Here is a 21,822-nt window from a genome sequence, read left to right on the forward strand (position 1 = left end):
TTTTTGTACTCAATCCTAAAAAAATGCAGTCTTGGATAGTTTTCCTAATAATTACCTCTTCTCTTGTTAGAAACATTTCCTAAGCAAAGTAAATGAATTTTCCTCCCATTTCCTTCCATACTGTTCATCACTTATTACCTCCACAAAGAATTTCTCTGTGGATGAGATTTGTAAACTCTCTTGCAATATTTGTCAGGAGTTTACTCAGTTTTGGAGCTGGAACAGCATCACACATAAGGTTAACACTCTTAGTTTAACTTAAATCGATGATATCATTTATGACACTTTTGAAGCTTGAGATGTTGGTACAGCCTACATCATTTACACCACCAATTACAATCACCATATCACAAATCCTTTTACAAGAAAAAATCCTTTTCAGAGCTTTAAATATGTTGTGCATTCTATACCATGTTAGTCCGGTGACTGTAATTCTTTCTTTTAATTATCCTTGGTAGGAAGTTTTTGACACTGTTTGTGGTTGACTCACCTGTAATTAGGACCTCTTGAAACTTTGAATGATCAAAAAGACCAGTTTCATTATCTTGTTCATTTTCATGATTGATTCTTGTGGGATTATCTTTATTTATTTTATTCATGCACAACCCCCCAAGTGTTCTCCGTCTTTTTTCCTTCTTGACATTCTAGCTCTGTTTCATCAACATCATCCTGACTCGAAGCTCTCTTATTACTGGGAGCTACTGTAACATGATTGCTTTGATAACGGTCCCTAAACTGGTATTGTTCTTAATTATAGCATCAGCTGAAGAGTTTGTATACACATTGTGTATACATTGTATACACATTGTCAACATGCTGCTGAATCTGCCTTAAGGATACAGAAACATTTCTAATAGATTAATTTCTACAGTAGCATCCTCAGGAGATAAGGGTGTAAGGGAAATGTTTTGGCCAGTTTGAACTTCCTTGTATCTCACTATTTTAACAATGGGATCAATATGCACTCTATTCACAGTATTCTCTACTTGCGTCCCATTGTCACTGTAACTGCTATTTCTTGAACTTTATTTTATGTTTAATACAATGAGTATTCCTTAAAACATCACCTCTGTGTTAAGCAGGAAAATATCCCTTAGGAAAAAAAATAACTAGAAATATGTACTCAAGATGTGAATACTGAATGGAATGTAGAAACTCACAACAATGGTGAAGTTTTAAGGGAATACTCATACTCTGTCTTCCATAAGTGTGATACAGGAAATACTCATACTCTGTCTTCCATAAGTGTGATACAGGAAATACTCATACTCTGTCTTCCATAAGTGTGATACACTGATATGATGGCAGAAAGCAGGGATTTCCCAGGCTCAATCCTCAAAGAAGTCAAGCTGGCCATCAACCACTCATTCTTTTCCCCTGAATGGCCCTTAAGCATCTAAATTGATTGTCAAACAGGAGTTATCATCATCACAGATAGGAACTCCTCATCTTGTTTATCAGAATAGAAATATGTGCATCTTCAGTTTTAAACTGAAGTGTTTAGATACAAAATATCTTCAAACTAAATGGTAAACAAGAATTATTTATATGTTCTATTTTTTCAGGATTCAGGAACTTGCTCACCCAAAATTGTCAAAGGCAATATGGACCACACCTTATGGGTAAGAGAGTCTGACACAGCATTTGTTTGTTTCATGTGGTTTAGTATAGAATGGCAAGAAATGATGTTTATACTATATGAACCATTTTAAAATACATAATATTACATAATACATTATTGATTACTAGAAATTAATATAACCACATTATTGTGTGATGGGGTAATGGAATGTTGTTTTTGATCATTTTAAAATGTCACTTCAGTTCCATAGCAAAAATAATGCCAAAAGCAGTCTTCATTCTATTTCCCAAATGAAGATTATTGTTTTGTTCAAGAACTTAGTTTCCTAAGCTAAGCTCAATAATGTAACACTTTCAAGAAATATTTGTAAAGACAAAGAGCAGTGTCCCTAAGAAATATTTCTGCAGTCTTAGCTCTGTTGGTATGCTATTCATTGTAAATACCCTACATGAAACTCCATTGTGTTTGCATCTTCATTATGAAAGCTTATGCATTGTTGTTACTCATACAGCAATACTGCAATTCCAGTTCATAAAATAATTGTAATCTCATTTCACAGGATTCAGGGTGATATTAACCGTATCAAGCTTCACTTTTGTGTTTTATTTTTTGTGTTATCTTTGAAATTACTTTTAGTGAGTACAGTAGAAGTGTACAACAAATGCTAGCCTTCACAATTTGCAGAGCAAACATAATATACTATAGAATGCTCTTACAGCAAAAAGTAGTTAATAGAGGTACCTAGTATGAGTTCATATGCCATAGTATTGAATTTTATAATATTAAAACTAGAATCTCAGACTTATATGTAAAGAATATACATAATGAATGAATTTGAAAGACTCTTTATATCCTCAAATATGTCATTAAAGAGAATAGTCATTCAAAACTCTCTCCACATATACATAGAGGCAGTACTTTTTCAATAAGTTAAAATCTTATTTTGTGACTTATAGATATTAAGGAACACAACTTCAGTACCAGTGGATAAAGCGCATAACCAAAGTATTTATAATATAAGTGAAGCCATTATATGTAAAGAAAAAACACATTAATAACAGATTGAAGGCTTTGGTTTCTAAATGTGAGATTTATTCAGAAAGTACATATTTTATACATATTTAAACCTATTTTGTGCCACATATCAACTGTTGAATGTAGTGACATACCTCAATAGCAAATTGTTTATTTACAAAATTTAACATGTATGCATTTCTTTTATTTAATTAGTAAGCTGTGAATGGATGTTATACCAATCATACAATATATTTTGGAGCTATATAAACAAGTCTAAAATGTTTTGCTGTTTTTATGTGCATCCTGTGACACTTCATAGCTAGAGTGCCATGATGCACTTCCCCAAATTGTACCCATTTTAATGCTGGCAGTTTCTTTATAAAAGATTCCATAAACTTTTTATTAAGAATATACCTACACAATCCTACTGTAGCTCTTAGTTTTGAGATGGTGTAGGCTACCATGGAGGGGTGCATTCATAAACCTTAATGGTCTGGGCCTTGTACATGTGTAATGGTATGTCCATCAAAGACTATAGGCACATCCCCATTCTAGCCCTGTGTTGTTATCACTCTGGATAAACTTTACTGAACTTTTTATGATGTTAGCATAGGCATAATGGTATTTCATTTATTTATTTTTAAATAAAAAGTGTATATAATAGAAATGATTGGGAAGAATGTAGTACAGCGATGGAAGGACCACATGCTATAATGCATACGATAAGAACAAAATAGTAGAGAACACTTTAATTTGTTTATTGCTGTTCTGATGAAGTCTGACATTGTTTAGAGACAAAAGTATGCAACCTATTATTAAAGTGTTCACATTTGTCAAGAGTGTAGTTATAGATGCTGGTAAATTTATCAAAATGTATAACTAGTTCTTATGTAGGGTTTTATCAAACTTTAAAAAATGAAACCATAAAAATGTCTGAAAGAACTGAACTTATTAGCCTAGCCTATCAGAAAGTGTTTTTTTTTTTTGTACACACATACCTCTCAGTTGATATGTTGTATGTACAGCCCTGTAATGTTTGCCCCCAGGTTTAGGATTGATCCTCTCAAGATTTACTGATGATTCTCATAAAGCTAGACCTATTTAAGAGAACATATATTATTAAATAATTGAACTAAGCCTATAGAAATATTCAGTAGCATTAATTATATGAGCTCTTGCACCTAAAAGCTTGCTACGATGAAGAATAAGAAAGTGCCCCTCTTTCTGAGCCTTTGCTATAATTTTAAAACATGGTACTTTGTTAATGCTCAGAGGTATGTAGACATGTATCATATGGGTGTTTCTCAGGATGGTGAGTAAGCAACACATATATTATGGATGAGTTTTCAGAATGTATAAGGCCTTTAATTTAGTCACACCTAGCATCTGTCGAATGTCACACCTTTAGCAGCCTACATACATTCTTAGAATTCTTGAGAATTTTATGAAAAATAAAGTTAAACAGAATAAGAACAGCAAGTACAAATATTTCTAGAACAACAAATGCCATTAAAAAGTATAAGCAGCTCTTTGTGCATTAAACTCTTATTTACAATGATTATTTTAACTCATTCAAAGTATTTGAGATAAAGCAGTAATGCATTATAATGCAAAAATAATCCAGTCTTATACATTTTCAAAACAATGTTTCATCTTAGAAACTGTACATTATCAACATATAGCATCAGTAGCACTTTTGTTCAGCCAGACTTGAGCTCCCATATGACAACAATCAACACTATAGACACAGTGTGGAAAATGAGTGCACTCATTCAACATAGGAATTGGGGGGGCTTAACAGTCCTCCGGAGATTCAGAACTAAAATCAGGAGAGGAGAATAGGTGTAGAAACTACAGAAGGAGACTGAATTTAGTTATGATTAGATAGTAAAAATGATCCTGTCTGCTATGATAATCATACTTTAGTAGCACGGCACAGAAGGTCAGAACTGTAAGAGATGTCAGTATAGCAAATGAAAATGAAGTAACTGGAAATTCACAAATACATGTCAGGTAAAGACAGAATTATGCACAGAAACCTAACAAGAAGTGCTAGGTATAGAAACACAGAAGATAAGAATAGGAAAAGAAAGGCATTTAAATGAGGACCTTCTGAACAAAGTGAACACAGAAAATGAAATAAGCAGGAGAATCCATAATTCTGAGCCTATGTTTGTTACCATAAAGCATACAATTATGATCTCAAGAAGTTTTGTTTGGGTTAGTAGTTCAATTCTGGCATAGTTAGAAGAGGTTATATAGAAGAGATTCCTGTCTTCTGAAAAAAAATAGAAAGTAATAATTGTTTGTTTTTTTGAGCGTTTGCTCATATGAGCGTACACTGTAAACTGATTACCGTTTAGAGGTTCACTTACATGAGTGTTCACTGTTTCACGAGTCACTCAAATATTCATATTATAAATATGCAAATAAAGGCAAACTTTCTGAATAGGTACCTGTAATACAAGAAGGAAATACAATTGATGATGAGTTTATTTTGAGATGCTCTTTGAAGGGAAAGGGCAAGCTAAGGAAGGAAAAGAAAGAGAGAAAGATGGTAGCCACTCAAACTAAGGTAGGGGAGAGCAATCTAAAAGAAAAGAGAACACTCGAGAGGCCTGCGCTGATAGCCAAGAAAGTACAACAGACGGAGATTTTTGTTTTGTACCACCTTTGAAGAGAAGACATAGAGGAAGCTGCCAAACCATTGTTGTTGGGGACGAAGCTACACCTTCCACCATAAGGCAGTTTATTGAAGAAATAAAATTTCTGACTTAGTATGAGGAGCAGCTGTGAGTTATGGAACCAATGTTCAATAGCTACTAGGGATTTTGGGGTTATCTGTTGCAGTTTTTCCAGATACTTGGCAGTGCAAATTAAGGTTTAATTATCTTCTTACTGTATGATGAAAGCATGTTTACTTGTAGTGCTGACATTGTTTACGAATATTTTGTAAAGGACGGGGCTCATAATAGACACTTGGGGGACACATAGATCACATAAGCTTTAAAAAGACATGGGAGGTAAATGATACGTTGAGCAGAGCAAGACAAAACAATAGCTAAGCTTGTAGGTGACAGTAGTGTACAGGATGTTCTCATTAATTCCTCATGTATATATAGCCCATTAATCCCCATATGTCACTGTAGATACAGAAACATGGCTGACACACGAAATAAAAAATGAAGAGAGTCTCCCGCCTGGATACGATGTATTCAAATAAAACAGAAATACTGAAAAGTCTCTATTAAAAATCATGACCCCTAACTCTGTTCCATTCACTGAACCTGCTCAACACACCAGTAAACAAAGTTTCAATTCTATATTCAACTCCACTATGAAAAGGCTTCCCCACAAGCTAAAGCCATCAGCTCTTGCCCCAGCCAACCAACCAACCAACAGAAAACACCAAGCTTGCAGATGACCCCATGGCCTACCCTGTCTGCATACTAATCAAGGAAACCTATGTCCTAGAACTCTGGAAAGAAAATGGTGTATATGTTACCTCTGCATAAAGATGAGAATTCCACAGACCTCTCCAATTACTGGCCTGTCACTAATCTGTCACCTCTTTCTAAAGTATGAAAAAAATGTATCCAAACCCAACTACTTCACTTTCTCTCTGCTAATAAACTCCTGTCTCCCACACAGCATGGATTTCGTCCACTTCACAGTACTTTCTCTGCCCTTTTTAACTTTATCACCTCCATCAACCAAAGCAGTAATGGAAAGTAGAAGTTTTAGTAAATTGTAACAAAATATAATATAATATAAATATATCAATGTCTCATGAAACAGCAAACACTCATATGAGCGCATCTCTAAACAGAGATCAGTTTAGAGGGAACACTCAAAAAAAGAACAATCATTACTTTCTCTTTTTTTGAAGGGGGCAACCCCCCTGCATCCTCCATGTTGTGGCTGTGCTCTCCTGCTAATTATATATACTAATTCCAAGATTGCACCACAGTGGGGGTAGTGGCAAATTCCTTACCGCAATCCCATTCAAAAGACTGCCAGCAGAAATTTTTTTCCGTGGTTTTTTTACAGCATGGTAAAAAGCATTCACACAAGTGAGGGTTTGCTCTTCCTAATTGTAACTAAATATTTAGATATCCTAATATTTAATGGTTAAGGCTGTTTCCATGTAAGGTAGCATTATATGTACATATTAGGCCTGTGTGTTAGAATAACATGAGTATTTTTATAACTAATTTTTTAAAGATGAGAAAGTTTATTACTATTAATTGAATTGCATAGGATGATTTTAATTGAATGAATCAAGAGGCTGGAATTTTAACTGTTTTGTTTAATGGAGGAAGTGACATGTTATTAATGTCCTGAAGAAGTTCTGTTTGAATAAAGGAGCAAAAGTGCTAAACGTAAGTGAGAAGAAGTTGGTTTTCTTAGTGTATTCTTTGAATTGTCAAAACTTACCTACTCCCAATCTTTCTTGAGTGGGCTGTCAGTTTTCTAAGTATGCAAACCAACCAAGCCCAACTACTTGAGCAATTCTACATTAAAATAATGAAATTTGCTGCTAATATTGCATATAGAAAACACAAATATTTAGATCTAAACAATTGTAGATTGAACTACAACATACCCTAACCTTCTCTCATTTAGTCAGTGTACACAACCTAATCTATAATTCAGATAAATGTCATAGCAGCAACAACTGAATTCAATGCTTCTCTACCAACAGATCCCTTCAATCCATAGGCAATCACTTATTACTAGTCAAACTCTGCAGGTGACTCCCCCCTATTCCTCCTATGTATTCAAAATCTGGAACCTCATATCACTTGCACACTAAAAGAAGCCTATGACCTCTTTACCTTTAAACAACATCTTAAACAATGTCTGATTGAAACATGGTCATATTCATGCCATTTGCAAGGGTAATAAATAAACTCCTTAATACCTACCAATCCTCATCCTCCAAATGCCATAAGTATCCACCTATATTAAATAATATCTCTGTAATATCTGTTTATGTCCTCAAACCATTAACTGATCATTGTTAGGAAGCCTCTCTCATTTGTAAACCATTTTAAGCTTATTGTACATATTTTGTGTGGAGCTTTTCTTCCCAGCTTTCCTCTGAAAGAGGGACTCATGATTAGTTACACTATTCTGGTAAACAAAAACTAATAAATAGATAGATAATAAATAATTACTTATCCCTGTTCTGAGTTGAAAAGGACCTCTTATACAGAATAAGTAAAGAAATAGAAGTAAATATGCATCAGTTTCTAGTGCCAAAACCCTCTGCAGTAGAGAGTTGATTATCCGAATGTCGATTATCAGAAATGTCAATTATCAGAACCAGCCTTCCAAAGGTTTTGGGTAGGAAAAATCAAAGTCTGAATATGTAAACATTATACGTATTTGCTTGAGCATGTTTTTCAAGCTTGTAGCTAGCTTGTATGTGAAAAATATTCTTTATTGTCCATTGGAATCACTGAATGGTTGAAAAGTGTATTCCTCTGTACAGAAAAAAAAACAAGATTTTAGCAGGTTTTTATCTGGTTCAATTATATGTTTGATTATCTGAACAACTTGATTATCTGAACTACCCTAGGTCCCAATTAGTTCGGATAATCGACTCTCTACTGTAATACACTGGTAATGAAAATAGCTCATACTTATGGTTTAGGATGTCATCTGAGGATTGACAAAAATAAGGCAAGGGTATCAGTCATATTTTACAGTTCATGCATAATGAAAAAGCTAGAGAACTTGGGTGCTTCTTGTCCAGAATGTCAGGAAACTGAGCACCTTCCTGGATGTAAACATTCGTTGATCCAAGTGCTTATCACAGAAGTACCATTTGAGTGTTCATTAAGAACATCGTGGGATCATTAGTAAAACCCAAAAATGGGTATTAGCACATGCTAGTCATAACTGACTATGATACCAAATTTCCAGAGGCAGTGCCATTATGCAGAACTAATGCTGAGGTTATTTCCAGAGAAGTGCTACTGTTATTTCCTGGAATGGGGATTCATAAGGAAATATTAACCAAGGCAATCCCTTTATATCAAGAGTGCTCTGCCAGTTATGCCAGTGTTTACAAGTCAGCTGAAGGCATCAATCTGCCATCTACAGACTGATGGATTAGTACAAAAGTTTAAAAAATGTTACAATCCATGATGAGGCCAGGTTGTAGATACAGATGGTAAAAAAATAAATAAATAAATTAACTTTGCAATGGTTAAGTAGGCAAACTGATGTAATACTAAGTTGTGCCAGCAGATACTGTCCCTCTAACCCCTTTCAGTAGACAGTGACAAACAGACGCAGCCAGTCAAGCAAAACAATGATGGGTTGTTAGGAGTCTATAGCATGTCATAATGATTCCAAAACACCTAGTTTTGTACTACGGAGGGGTATAGTTGTAAAAAAATGTGTTTGAGTAATGTGTTCTCACAGCAGTTTGTCTGGTCACAATGTTTTAACTGCCAATTACTATGATATAAAAAGGAGTAGCTTGATGGGTTAAACTCAGGAACTTAGTTCTTCACATAGAGTTTCATCTAAAAGGAAGATTTGGAAGTGTGGCGTGACAGACGGCCCAGCTGGGGCAGATCATTAAACCTTGGTGAAATACTTGTTTTCAGAGTTGAAAGTTGGGCCTGGAAGAGGCCTGTAGTCTTGAACTTTTCTTTTGGTTAAACAGCTGCATGGCCCGAGCACTGTCATGAAGATATTGTTAACTTTATTTTGAAACTATAAACCAAGTGGAATAATATTTTACCTTTGTGGATTATTGAATAAACCAGTGTTATATGTATGTCTTGCCTTCACTATGTATTTTTTTTTTTGGAACTTAAAAAATATATTTTTCTAGATTTTCAGACATTTTCCCCACCCATTTGTAAGCTCAGTTGACTATAAGCTGCCCAGCTGCACCATTCATCCTTAAGTGTCCTTGTTACTATCCGTCAGTGCTGGGGCCACAACAGTGTCGGGTGAGCGGGGGAAGTGGAACAACCTGCAGTGTCACATACATTGCCCTGTATGCCAAGGAGGATTTGTGGTATGCCCTAACTGGGCAAAGTTAGTGACACCATGGGCATCGACACCCACAATGTCAGATAGCTCTGGCCCCTCTCAGATACTGTAGTTATCCCAGCAATGTGTCCTATGATTATTGCACATTCCCATCATTGGAACATGTCCTTATCACAGAACCATCCCTGCCTCCATTGCTCCCTCCCAGGCTGGGAGATCCAGCAAAGCTGCTATTTCCTTTCCTTTCCTTCCCTTCCTGGCTCCTCCAGCAACTGATGAACTGCTAGTTGATCTTGGGTTGTTTGGGCCATGGGAGGGTATCCTTCAGGAAATGTTTCTACTTCTGTAGATGAGTTTATTGCAGTTCACATACTATTCTGCATATGGTTGTTTGTCATGATAATAAATAACATTACCAATGTGGATGAGTTTCCCTAGGAAGGCTTTGGTCTGACCGAACTCTCTAGAAGGTGTACCTCATGACATGCAATGTTTTACAGCTAAGCCATATACTCCGTATATTACAGGTACACAAACTCTGTACCTTTGTACACCTTGATGTTTGGAGGCTTTGCCATCGAACTTCTAATCAAACATGCTACATTTGATAAAAAATAAATCCAAGGTGGAAAACCAAACTAAGACAGACTGCTGCTCAGAAAGTCTAATTCTTTAATACAAAACCATGAAAAACAATGAAAACACAAGCGCTTTCGCTCGGTCTGTGCTGAGCTTTATCAAGTGAACATCCAAAGTGCTGCAAGGCTTTATATACACTGAAGTTAATTATTAATTAATCAATTAAAAAAATAATCAATTAAAAAATTAAAGCTTAAAATGCTGGAGTTGATAAATTGTTAAAAATGCTTCTTTGTTAAAAGTTAAACCTGGTGCATTATAATAAATGTATACAGTAAATATTAAAACTGAAATGTAAAATGTAAAATGTAAAATAATCGAAAGAAACTGTAGGCAGTGCATTTAGCAATAAATTAAAATAAATCATTTATCATATTTCACTTGAAGATTTTTTATCAGCAATGAATGAGCTTCTCAAATTCGAGCCTTTCTTAGCTTGAGGACACTGTTTATGTTGATGTTGTCATTTAATCCAGGATGTCTGCCTGCATCTAGTTTAAGTTGCCATATAAGTTCCTTGTATTCGAGGGTCGTCTCCCAGTCACCTCCCCTAGCATCCGGGGTAACTTGCTCCAACACTATGAATTTAAGATCTATCCCAGGGCAAGTGAGTGAATGCTTATAGAATGCGTTAGACTCCCTTTGTTTACTTAGATCGTAAAAATGTTCGTAGAGTCTTTTCCTAAATGGCCTCTCAGTTTTGCCAACATAGAAGCTTGAGCAGGTGGTGCAAAAACCTAGGTAGACAACCCCATTACTCCCACAGGTGTAGTGATGATATGATTTGATGTTAAAATTCCTGGAGGGAATGTAAAGTGTTGGAGCATTAATAATGGCATGGCATTGATTACAGGACCCACATTTGAAAGTGCCTGGTTGTATGTTAGAGTTATTTGCCTGGAAATTAGGTTTTCTTTCAAATAGTTTCTTGAAATTAATGTCCCTCTTTCTTACAAATTTAGGGTGTGGTGGGAGGGCATCTTTGAATTCTTCGTGAAAGGTCAGTACAGGCCAGTGCCTCCTGATGATCTCCTCAATATCAGCGGAGTTGCCGGAATAGGTATAGATAAAACTATTCCGGAAGGTGTCAGATATCGCTGTTGTGTTAGTTGTGACAGAAGGTTTCCCTGTACCAAGAAGTGGTGGAAATGTTGTTTCTCTGTTATCAATCACTTCCTTAGCTAAGGAGGTGATAAGAGAGAGGGTATCCCCTGTCTACAAACATGGACTGCAAAAAATGTATTTCATCCAAAAAATCAACAGTGGAGCTGCACATCCTAGAGGCTCTAATGAACTGGCCCTTAACAATGCCTTTTTTTCTGATAAAATGGGTGTGCACTTTGAAAATGCAGAAAAGAATTAGAAAAAGTAGGTTTCCTGTAAAGTTTAGAAAGGAATGTTGAATTGTTATAATCTTTATATAAAGTCACGTCGAGATAGTGAAGTTCGTGCTTGTTAATGTTATGAGTGAACACCAAGAAGGGGGTAGTGGAATTGATATAACTAAAAAAATCCTCAAACTGATTGAGGGTCCCATTCCATAAAATGCAGATGTCGTCTAGGTATCTTCTGTAATGAGTTAAATATTGAACCCAAGTAGAAGAAAAAATGAACATACGTTCCCATCTGTGCAAAACAGCGTTGGCATAAAAAGAAGTGCATGAGGCACCCATGGCTACTCCTTTCCTTTGTCTAAAAAGCTCACCATTAAAGAATATAAAATTGTTCTGTAATAAAATTTCCATAAACTCCACTAGAAGGCCAGTCACCTTATTGTTGAGATTAGTTTCAGTGGTTAAGAAATCGTTAAACCACTCGAGCCCTGCTGGGTGGGGTATACTAGGAAACAGGTCTTTGATGTCTATAGTTATCATAAGGAGTTCAGATGAGAAAAAGGAAGGTTGAATGTCTCTGAGAAAATCCAAGGAGTCTTTGCAGACGTGATCTAAAAGTGGGATGAGTTGCTTAGTAACATGGTCAATGAATTTACCTAAGGGTTCAGTGATGCTTCCTGCCCCTGAAACAATAGGCCTAAATCTCAAGGGGTCCAAGCCTTTGTGTATTTTCGGAATCCCGAAAATTACTGGTATTTTGGGTTTCTCAACATGCAGATAGTTGAACAATTTTTCATTTATAGCTCCTTGGAGCAAATGGTCAGTAAGCATATATTTGATTTTGGAAAAGGCTATGTTAACTTCATTTCTAGATACAATTTCGTATTGTTCACTGTCCTGTAACATGTCGTGGATGTAAATGTCATAGCTGGAATTATACATCAGGACAACCCCACCGCCCTTGTCTGGTTTCATGACCCTGATGTTTTCTTTTTTCAACTGGTTAATGAACCAGATTTCATATTCATTTAAGTTAACTAACTGTGGTTGTATTCCTTGGGAATGTAAAGTTCTAAAATCTTTCTCAACTAGTTCTTCAAAAAGTTTAATTAAGGGATGCACAGGTGGGTTGAAAGTGCTAGTTCTACAGAGCCCTGTATTGGTATAGGGCTGCCCTTTAAAGTAATGTGCTAGATTTAAATTTCTAGCAAAGAGTTTTAGTTCAGCTAAAATTTGGGATATATTACAGGAGCATGCGGGGACAAACTGGAAACCCCGAGTGAATAGGTCGAAGGTCAAATCTGTAATTTGCAAATCAGCATAATTGTATATAATGAAGTTGTCTTTTTTAACTATAGAACAATTGTGGCCTGCAGTGTTGGAAAAGTTATAGTGTAGGAGTGCCATTTCAGGGACAATGGGGATGTCATTTAACCATGTTTGTTGCTCCACATGTGAGGGGATTGTTTCTGTCCCTATGCCCCCGTCCTGCCGGGGGGGATGCTGAAAATCCTGATGGGAATTCTTTCTACCTTTCTCAGCTAACCTCTCACTCCTACAGGTGGGTTCATGAGTAGCTCTAGAATAGAAATCAGCCCCCTTGTTTTGGTTGTTTTGATTGTCCTGTTTATGTTCCCACCGGGTCCTATTAGGAGAGGGGTAGGCTGTTCCTTCTCTATATTCAGCTAAATCCCTGTCTAACTTACGTATCTTTCGGTTAAGTATTTTTGTACAGAATTGATCGACTTCGTTAAAAACATTGTCATAATCAAACTTCACAGTTAAAAAGTTATTGTCAGTAACAAGGGAGTTGTTTAAAACATTTAACTCGTTTATAAGAGTATCAGCCTTCGCTTCATACTCTGAAATCATCACATTTAAAACCTCCAGTCCAGCTCTCTCAAAAAATTCACACAGTTTTTTGTAATATAAAGTCCCCGGTTGAACATTATTAGGGAACTTTTAAAAACACCAACCCTTCGGTATGCATTTCACATTAACACACTCCCTTAAGTACTCAATCTCGAGTTGATTGCTTTTATAAGCGTAGAGTTCGTCTTTTAGTTCACCAAAATCATTCTCTATGGTGTTGTAGTTATTAGAGGGCACAGTACCTTGGTTGAATGTAAATTGCCGACCTGCCCAGGTGGTGAAATTGAAGTCCTTGGGCTTTTTCTCAGGTCTGCTGGTCTTCGAACGAGCCATGCCTTCACTGTGCTCATTGTTAGGTACCCTTTGTGTGCTAGGATTAGTTGGAAATAAGGAGTGTAAACCACCGTTAGTTCCATTTGCACCAGTCGGTGGAGATTTCCTCTTAGCTTCAATAGCGTGTTGTTGGTTCCCAGGTAGAGGGATACTGCTGCCGTTGTTTTCTTTTACGAGGTTGGTGAGTTGCGTTAACATCAAAACTACCTGATTGAACTCTGTGCGAGTCACCGGGATGTCATCTCCATTTTCTCTCAATAACTGAGGAGTTTCAGCAGAATTAAACGATTCAGCTTCTCCAGCCATGGAAAAAGCAACGTAGCCAGGAATCCAGAAAAGCACGAACAGGACCAATAAAAAATAAATCCAAGGTGGAAAACCAAACCAAGACAGACTGCTGCTCAGAAAGTCTAATTCTTTAATACAAAACCATGAAAAACAATGAAAACACAAGCGCTTTCGCTCAGTCTGTGCTGAGCTTTATTAAGTGAACATCCAAAGTGCTGCAAGGCTTTATATGCACTGAAGTTAATTATTAATTAATCAATTAAAAAATTAATCAATTAAAAAATTAAAGCTTAAAAATGCTGGAGTTGATAAATTGTTAAAAATGCTTCTTTGTTAAAAGTTAAACCTGGTGCATTATAATAAATGTATACAGTAAATATTAAAACTGAAATGTAAAATGTAAAATGTAAAATAATCGAAAAAAACTGTAGGCAGTGCATTTAGCAATAAATTAAAATAAATCATTTATCATATTTCACTTGAAGATTTTTTATCAGCAATGAATGAGCTTCTCATAATCGATCCTTTCTTAGCTTGAGGACACTGTTTATGTTGATGTTGTCATTTAATCCAGGGTGTCTGCCTGCATCTAGTTTAAGTTGCCATATAAGTTCCTTGTATTCAAGGGTCGTCTCCCAGTCACCTCCCCTAGCATCCGGGGTAACTTGCTCCAACACTATGAATTTAAGATCTATCCCAGGGCAAGTGAATGAATGCTTATAGAATGTGTTAGACTCCCTTTGTTTACTTAGATCGTAAAAATGTTCATAGAGTCTTTTCCTAAATGGCCTCTCAGTTTTGCCAACATAGAAGCTTAAGCAGGTGGTGCAAAAACCTAGGTAGACAACCCCTTTACTCCCACAGGTGTAGTGATGATATGATTTGATGTTAAAATTCCTGGAGGGAATGTAAAGTGTTGGAGCATTAATAATGGCATGGCATTGATTACAGGACCCACATTTGAAAGTGCCTGGTTGTGTGTTAGAGTTATTAGCCTGGAAATTAGGTTTTCTTTCAAATAGTTCCTTGAAATTAATGTCCCTCTTTCTTACAAATTTAGGGTGTGGTGGGAGGGCATCTTTGAATTCTTCGTGGAAGGTCAGTACAGGCCAGTGCCTCCTGATGATCTCCTCAATATCAGCGGAGTTGCCGGAATAGGTATAGATAAAACTATTCCGGAAGGTGTCAGATATCGCTGTTGTGTTAGTTGTGACAGAAGGTTGCCCTGTACCAAGAAGTGGTGGAAATGTTGTTTCTCTGTTATCAATCACTTCCTTAGCTAAGGAGGTGATAAGAGAGAGAGGGTATCCCCTGTCTACAAACATGGACTGCAAAAAATGTATTTCATCCAAAAAATAAACAGTGGAGCTGTACATCCTAGAGGCTCTAATGAACTGGCCCTTAACAATGCCTTTTTTCTGATAAAATGGGTGTGCACTTTGAAAATGCAGAAAAGAATTAGAAAAAGTAGGTTTCCTGTAAAGTTTGGAAAGGAATGTTGAATTGTTATAATCTATATATAAAGTCACGTCAAGATAGTGAAGTTCGTGCTTGTTAATGTTGTGAGTAAACACCAAGAAGGGGGTAGTGGAATTGATATAACTAAAAAAATCCTCAAACTGATTGAGGGTCCCATTCCATAAAATACAGATGTCGTCTAGGTATCTTCTATAATGAGTTAAATATTGAACCCAAGTAGAAGAAAAAATGAACATACGTTCCCATCTGTGCAAAACAGCGTTGGCATAAAAAGAAGCGCATGAGGCACCCATGGCCACTCCTTTCCTTTGTCTAAAAAGCTCACCATTAAAGAATATAAAATTGTTCTGTAATAAAATTTCCATAAACTCCACTAGAAAGCCAGTCACCTTATTGTTGAGATTAATATTTAACTCATTATAGAAGATACCTAGGCGACATCTGTATTTTATGGAATGGGACCCTCAATCAGTTTGAGGATTTTTTTAGTTATATCAATTCCACTACCCCCTTCTTGGTGTTCACTCACAACATTAACAAGCACAAACTTCACTATCTTGACATGACTTTATATAAATATTATAACAATTCAACATTCCTTTCCAAACTTTACAGGAGACCTACTTTTTCTAATTCTTTTCTGCATTTTCAAAGTGCACACCCATTTTATCAGAAAAAAGGCATTGTTAAGGGCCAGTTCATTAGAGCCTCTAGGATGTACAGCTCCACTGTTTATTTTTTGGATGAAATACATTTTTTGCAGTCCATGTTTGTAGACAGGGGATACCCTCTCTCTCTTATCACCTCCTTAGCTAAGAAAGTGATTGATAACAGAGAAACAACATTTCCACCACTTCTTGGTACAGGGCAACCTTCTGTCACAACTAACAGAACAGCGATATCTGACACCTTCCGGAATAGTCTTATCTATACCTATTCCGGCAACTCCGCTGATATTGAGGAGATCATCAGGAGGCACTGGCCTGTACTGACCTTTCACGAATAATTCAAAGATGCCCTCCCACCACACCCTAAATTTGTAAGAAAGAGGGACATTAATTTCAAGGAACTATTTGAAAGAAAACCTAATTTCCAGGCTAATAACTCTAACATACAACCAGACACTTTCAAATGTGGGTCCTGTAATCAATGCCATGCCATTATTAATGCTCCAACACTTTACATTCCCTCCAGGAATTTTAACATCAAATCATATCATCACTACACCTGTGGGAGTAAAGGGGTTGTCTACCTAGGTTTTTGCACCACCTGCTCAAGCTTCTATGTTGGCAAAACTGAGAGGCCATTTAGGAAAAAGACTCTACGAACATTTTTACGATCTAAGTAAACAAAGGGAGTCTAACGCATTCTATAAGCATTCGCTCACTTGCCCTGGGATAGATCTTAAATTCATGGTGTTGGAGCAAGTTACCCCGGATGCTAGGGGAGGTGACTGGGAGACGACCCTCGAATACAAGGAACTTATATGGCAACTTAAACTAGATGCAGGCAGACACCCTGGATTAAATGACAACATCAACATAAACAGTGTCCTCAAGCTAAGAAAGGCTCGATTATGAGAAGCTCATTCATTGCTGATAAAAAATCTTCAAGTGAAATATGATAAATGATTTATTTTAATTTATTGCTAAATGCACTGCCTACAGTTTCTTTCGATTATTTTACATTTTACATTTTACATTTCAGTTTTAATATTTACTGTATACATTTATTATAATGCACCAGGTTTAACTTTTAACAAAGAAGCATTTTTAACAATTTATCAACTCCAGCATTTTTAAGCTTTAATTTTTAATTGATTAATTTTTTAATTGATTAATTAATAATTAACTTCAGTGTATATAAAGCCTTGCAGCACTTTGGATGTTCACTTGATAAAGCTCGGCACAGACCGAGCGAAAGCGCTTGTGTTTTCATTGTTTTTCATGGTTTTGTATTAAAGAATTAGACTTTCTGAGCAGCAGTCTGTCTTGGTTTGGTTTTCCACCTTGGATTTATTTTTTATTGGTCCTGTTCGTGCTTTTCTGGATTCCATGCTACATTTGATGCCACTCTACAGAGCAGATGTTTTTCAGTAACCCAAGTATTCCTTTATTGTGAAATGATGGAACCTCAGAGGTTAGTTAGGGAGTGGTAGACAACAAATGCCAGCACCAGAAAATGTTGCGTGTTTGATTAGAAGTATTATGACAAAGTCTCCAAATATCAAAGTGCACAGAGGTACAGCGTCCAAAAATCAAGGTGTGTAAAGGGAAAGCCTCATATGCAAAAATATTATATTATTCTTATGGATATTTTCCTGCAGTTTACATATTATTTTGTCATGTGATGGCTTAAAAGTGTTTATATTTAAGTACTGTATTTCTGTAGTCACCACATCAAGAATGCAACTAAATGGAATTTTGCAGTTCTAGGCTGACATTATAAAATTTAATGATGTTGAATTCATGTATATGTTAAGTCTGTAAATAACAGGTCTGAATATATGTTCTTAACAAAAGCTATTTTGCTCATATGTGTTTCTAAACCCCTTTTTTCCAACATCAGGGAAAAAATAGTTTGGGGGAACCAGGAGCCCATCAGACCTATCTCCTCTGGAGCTCTGTCTGCTGAACCTTCAGAGCGAATTTCATCCCTTGCACAACCGAAAAAGGATAACCAAAGGAAAGCACATCAGCACAGGTGTGTGTAATATACATTTCATTAAATATAAGCATACTTCTGAATGTATGGCATATACTGTTCCCAGTGAATGTTTGTGGATATTTCACACAGTGTGCTTGTCTTGGGTCCTAATAAACAACAAATGCCAGCACCAGAAATGTTGTAAAGCAGGGGACAGTGATTAGATAATGTTTCAGAGAAAGCAGTGCACTAACTGCTCTGTAAAACAAAATAGCTAGTTAGGGAAATGAGAGGTTACCTATAATGTACAACTGAAAATGAATGGCTTTACCCGAGAAATTTTAATCAGTAATGTTATTTACTACAAACAATATCTGCTTACTCATTTATGTGTTCATATGCTAAGTAAACAATTTAGCCGGTAGGTGAAGGAATGCGCTATATATTGCAGACATAAATTTAATGCAGCACTACAAAATAAAGCTTAAGCTTCAGTATAAAATGGTTAAAAATGCTAACCTCTGTTTGAGCAATGCCTTCCTCTAGCCATGTCTTGTGGAGGCACAGACAATCAACCAAAGCTACTTCTACCTGTGCTTCTGCACTTGTGTCCTCCCCAGGAGCAAGCACTGCCCTGCTTGGCCGTGTTTGTGCCCAGTAGGTTCATACTCCATGGGTACTACACTCAGTGTTCAATCTAGGTGTCACCTAATCAACAAGCCATAGCTGACCCCCTTGCCCAGGATAGGTAAGCCTGCATTGGCCCTATAACTGCCATCCTCCAGCACCCATGTCATTAATCAAGCTTGGGTTTCATCTTTATGTACCATTAGGTAGTGCCCAGAAGGAACTATTTGTTCTACAAGTAGCCTTAATATTAAACACAGTAGAAAAACACAAACACACACATACACACCAACATCACCATACAGATACAAAATCTGTTTTATATGCAGAATAGGATAACAGGCAATTGATGTGTGTCCTATTGCTTGATAAAGGCATGCCTCTGTGCTAAAGGCACTTGGCACAAACACATCATGGGCATGCTGTAATCAGACAGTAAGCCATACTGCATAATCTATTATGCCTTACATATTACCTGCACTATGGTCTGGAGACAGTGCAGTTTTTGGTCTATGTAATGCTACATTTTTTGAAAAGGAACAAAGCTGAAGGCCTTACTGTCTGACATCTCCCCCATAAAAACTACTTTATTCTCAGATACAGTAAACTCCCAGCAAACCAGCACCCATGGGGATTGGTAGATGCCGGGTAACTGTAGTTTCTGGTTGCTTGAGAGCTATGATTAAAAATATGTCTGACTAATACTTTACCCTATACTATTTGTTTGGTTTGACTTGTTCTTAGGTTGGGGAGTGAGAATTTATTCCTATCTTCCTTTTTAAAACTCTAAAACTCTAAAAACATAAGGTATGTTTCTGTGGGGGGGAAAAGAAAGTGCAACACATGAAAACTGTACTGTATTTCTTCAATATTTTTTTGCCGGTTGCTTGAGATCTGGTCAACTGAGAGTTTACTGTAATATGTTCTTATTCCTTAGGCTCTTAAGACATATCTTTTGTGTACCTTGAATTAGCTGAAATGTCATGGAGACGACTAGCTGCAAAATAAAAATTCATAAATCAGGTTCTCTCAAGTTACTTTATGACTAGGAATTAGAAACCATGATCGAGAAGCCATAAAATTACTATATTCACCTTCACGGTTGTTGTTGTTGTTGTCTTTTGGCTTTTCCCGGTTAGGGGTCGCAACAGTGGAACTCCGGTCCACTAATGATTGGCAGTAGAGCCTTTCCAATTCTTAGACCACCTTACAGCTAAGATTTCCTGCTAGCTGAGGGCTTCTGTGTGGTGGGCAGTCTTGTGAACAGAGCTACATATGTATGATAATGTTACTATTGGGGGGGTGGCTAATGCTAATTAACCATGTGCTCTACTCTACAAATGCCAGCAGCTCCAAACTTAATTTGAATCAGTCAGCCACATAACATTTCACTCTTGTAGGAAAAAGTGAATACTGTCAAAAGTCATCAGTCACTCATTCACTCCTCTGGAAGTAGTCACAGTGCAGGTAAGTTCACCGAAGATATGTAGATGTGTATTAGTGTATGTGTATGTGTGTTGAGATGTATGTGTATGTCTTCAGAGGTGTGAATGAAGCTGCATGAATGTGTGTGTGTGATTGTGTATCAGTCAACTATTCTGGCATGATGTATGTTTCAAGTCAAGGCATCTTATGCAGTCCATCCTCACTGACTTCGAACTGTTGTGCCTTGAATTAAAATTTTTGACTGTGTAGCTCTTGTGAGTGTTGCTATTGTACTTTTAATGATAACTTGATTTTTCTTAGTTGTGATCTCTTAGAGGTAGTTTTAGAATAGTCTGTTTTGTTTAAAGAAGCATGGCTAATTGTATTCCTTTTACGATCCCCTCCTAGCCCACCCGTTATCTGATAAAGATATGCGCATTTTCTTTAGACGTATGATGCATTAACGTACTGATACTTGAAAAGGATTATTCATTTCAGTCTGGGTGCTTTCTTCAAGCAAACGAGTTAAATTTAAATATTGTACTCAGCGCTGAAGACCATACAATTATACAACAGCAATGTTAAACAAAAGTGGTGTTGATGAAGTGAAAGTGTATATATTTGACAGGAAATGAAAATGGAAACTGAGCAATATGGCTCAGTTAAGTGCAATGACTACTTTAATGATGGTCATCACTGTAATGGGGAAAGAGAATACCCCTTCATCTTGGAGGTCATAATAGGGATAAGGACTATTCTGTCTGCCATACACAATGTATTTATTTAGCTTCTCCTTGCAAGGAAGTTTGTTCCCAACTTTGAATAGGTTTTCAGTATTTTGAGTTTTCAATATTTTTGGATTCAATATTTTGAGTTTTTTGACCAAATGAGTGTATTCCCTCTAAACATACCAGTTTTGTGATTATAAAGGCAGTGTAGGTAAGGGAAAATGTCCATATCTGTACCGCTTTGTGATCACACTATCATGGACCTCTGTTGTCCCTTAATCACAGTTTACCGCTACAGCACTCCAACCCCCAGTACAGAGAGTACATTAATGAAACCATCTGATGACAGCACAGGAAAGATGATATTTCCTTACCTGCACTGTTGAGGGACACTGTGTATAAAACTATCAACATCTGATAAAACAGGACAAAGACTAAACATATCCAACCAAATGGGATATGAGAAAATGGCAATCAGTCAATGTACTGGAATGAATACATACATACATGTGTGTGTGTATACACACACACACACACACACACACACACACACACACACACACACACACACACACGTCCATGTTAGATAATCAACTGTGCAAAAACTGGGAGTACAGAACATTGATCTCAAAAGATTGAAATTGCACAACATTGAAGTATGCCTGTAGCTGGTTGTCTATGAATACAATACAGTGAGGAGCAGGTGTTTACCTTTTCCCAGCTACTGTGTGCTCTTAGAGTAGGTATATATAATTAGCATGGGGTGTGGGCGTGCACGGAGATGTTTTAGACATGTTTTGTACATTTTTCATATTGTGCAGTTTTGATCTTCTGA

At 36.6% G+C, this 21,822-nt stretch overlaps 1 protein-coding gene across 2 annotated transcripts in view; it reads left to right on the forward strand.

Annotated features, from left to right (window-relative positions):
* Window positions 1-21,822, forward strand: part of THEGL (theg spermatid protein like) — a 388,303-nt gene that overhangs the window by 104,645 nt on the left and 261,836 nt on the right. For both annotated transcript variants that reach the window (XM_044058903.1, XM_044058904.1), the window contains exons 4-5: window positions 1,566-1,622; window positions 18,130-18,264. In XM_044058903.1, the coding sequence (XP_043914838.1) occupies window positions 1,566-1,622; window positions 18,130-18,264 (192 nt within the window). The remainder of the gene's footprint in view (window positions 1-1,565; window positions 1,623-18,129; window positions 18,265-21,822) is intronic.

Source organism: Protopterus annectens, chromosome 17.part0, assembly GCF_019279795.1.
Source record: "Protopterus annectens isolate FY-2018-M chromosome 17.part0, PAN1.0, whole genome shotgun sequence".
Classification (NCBI taxonomy): domain Eukaryota; kingdom Metazoa; phylum Chordata; order Ceratodontiformes; family Protopteridae; genus Protopterus; species Protopterus annectens.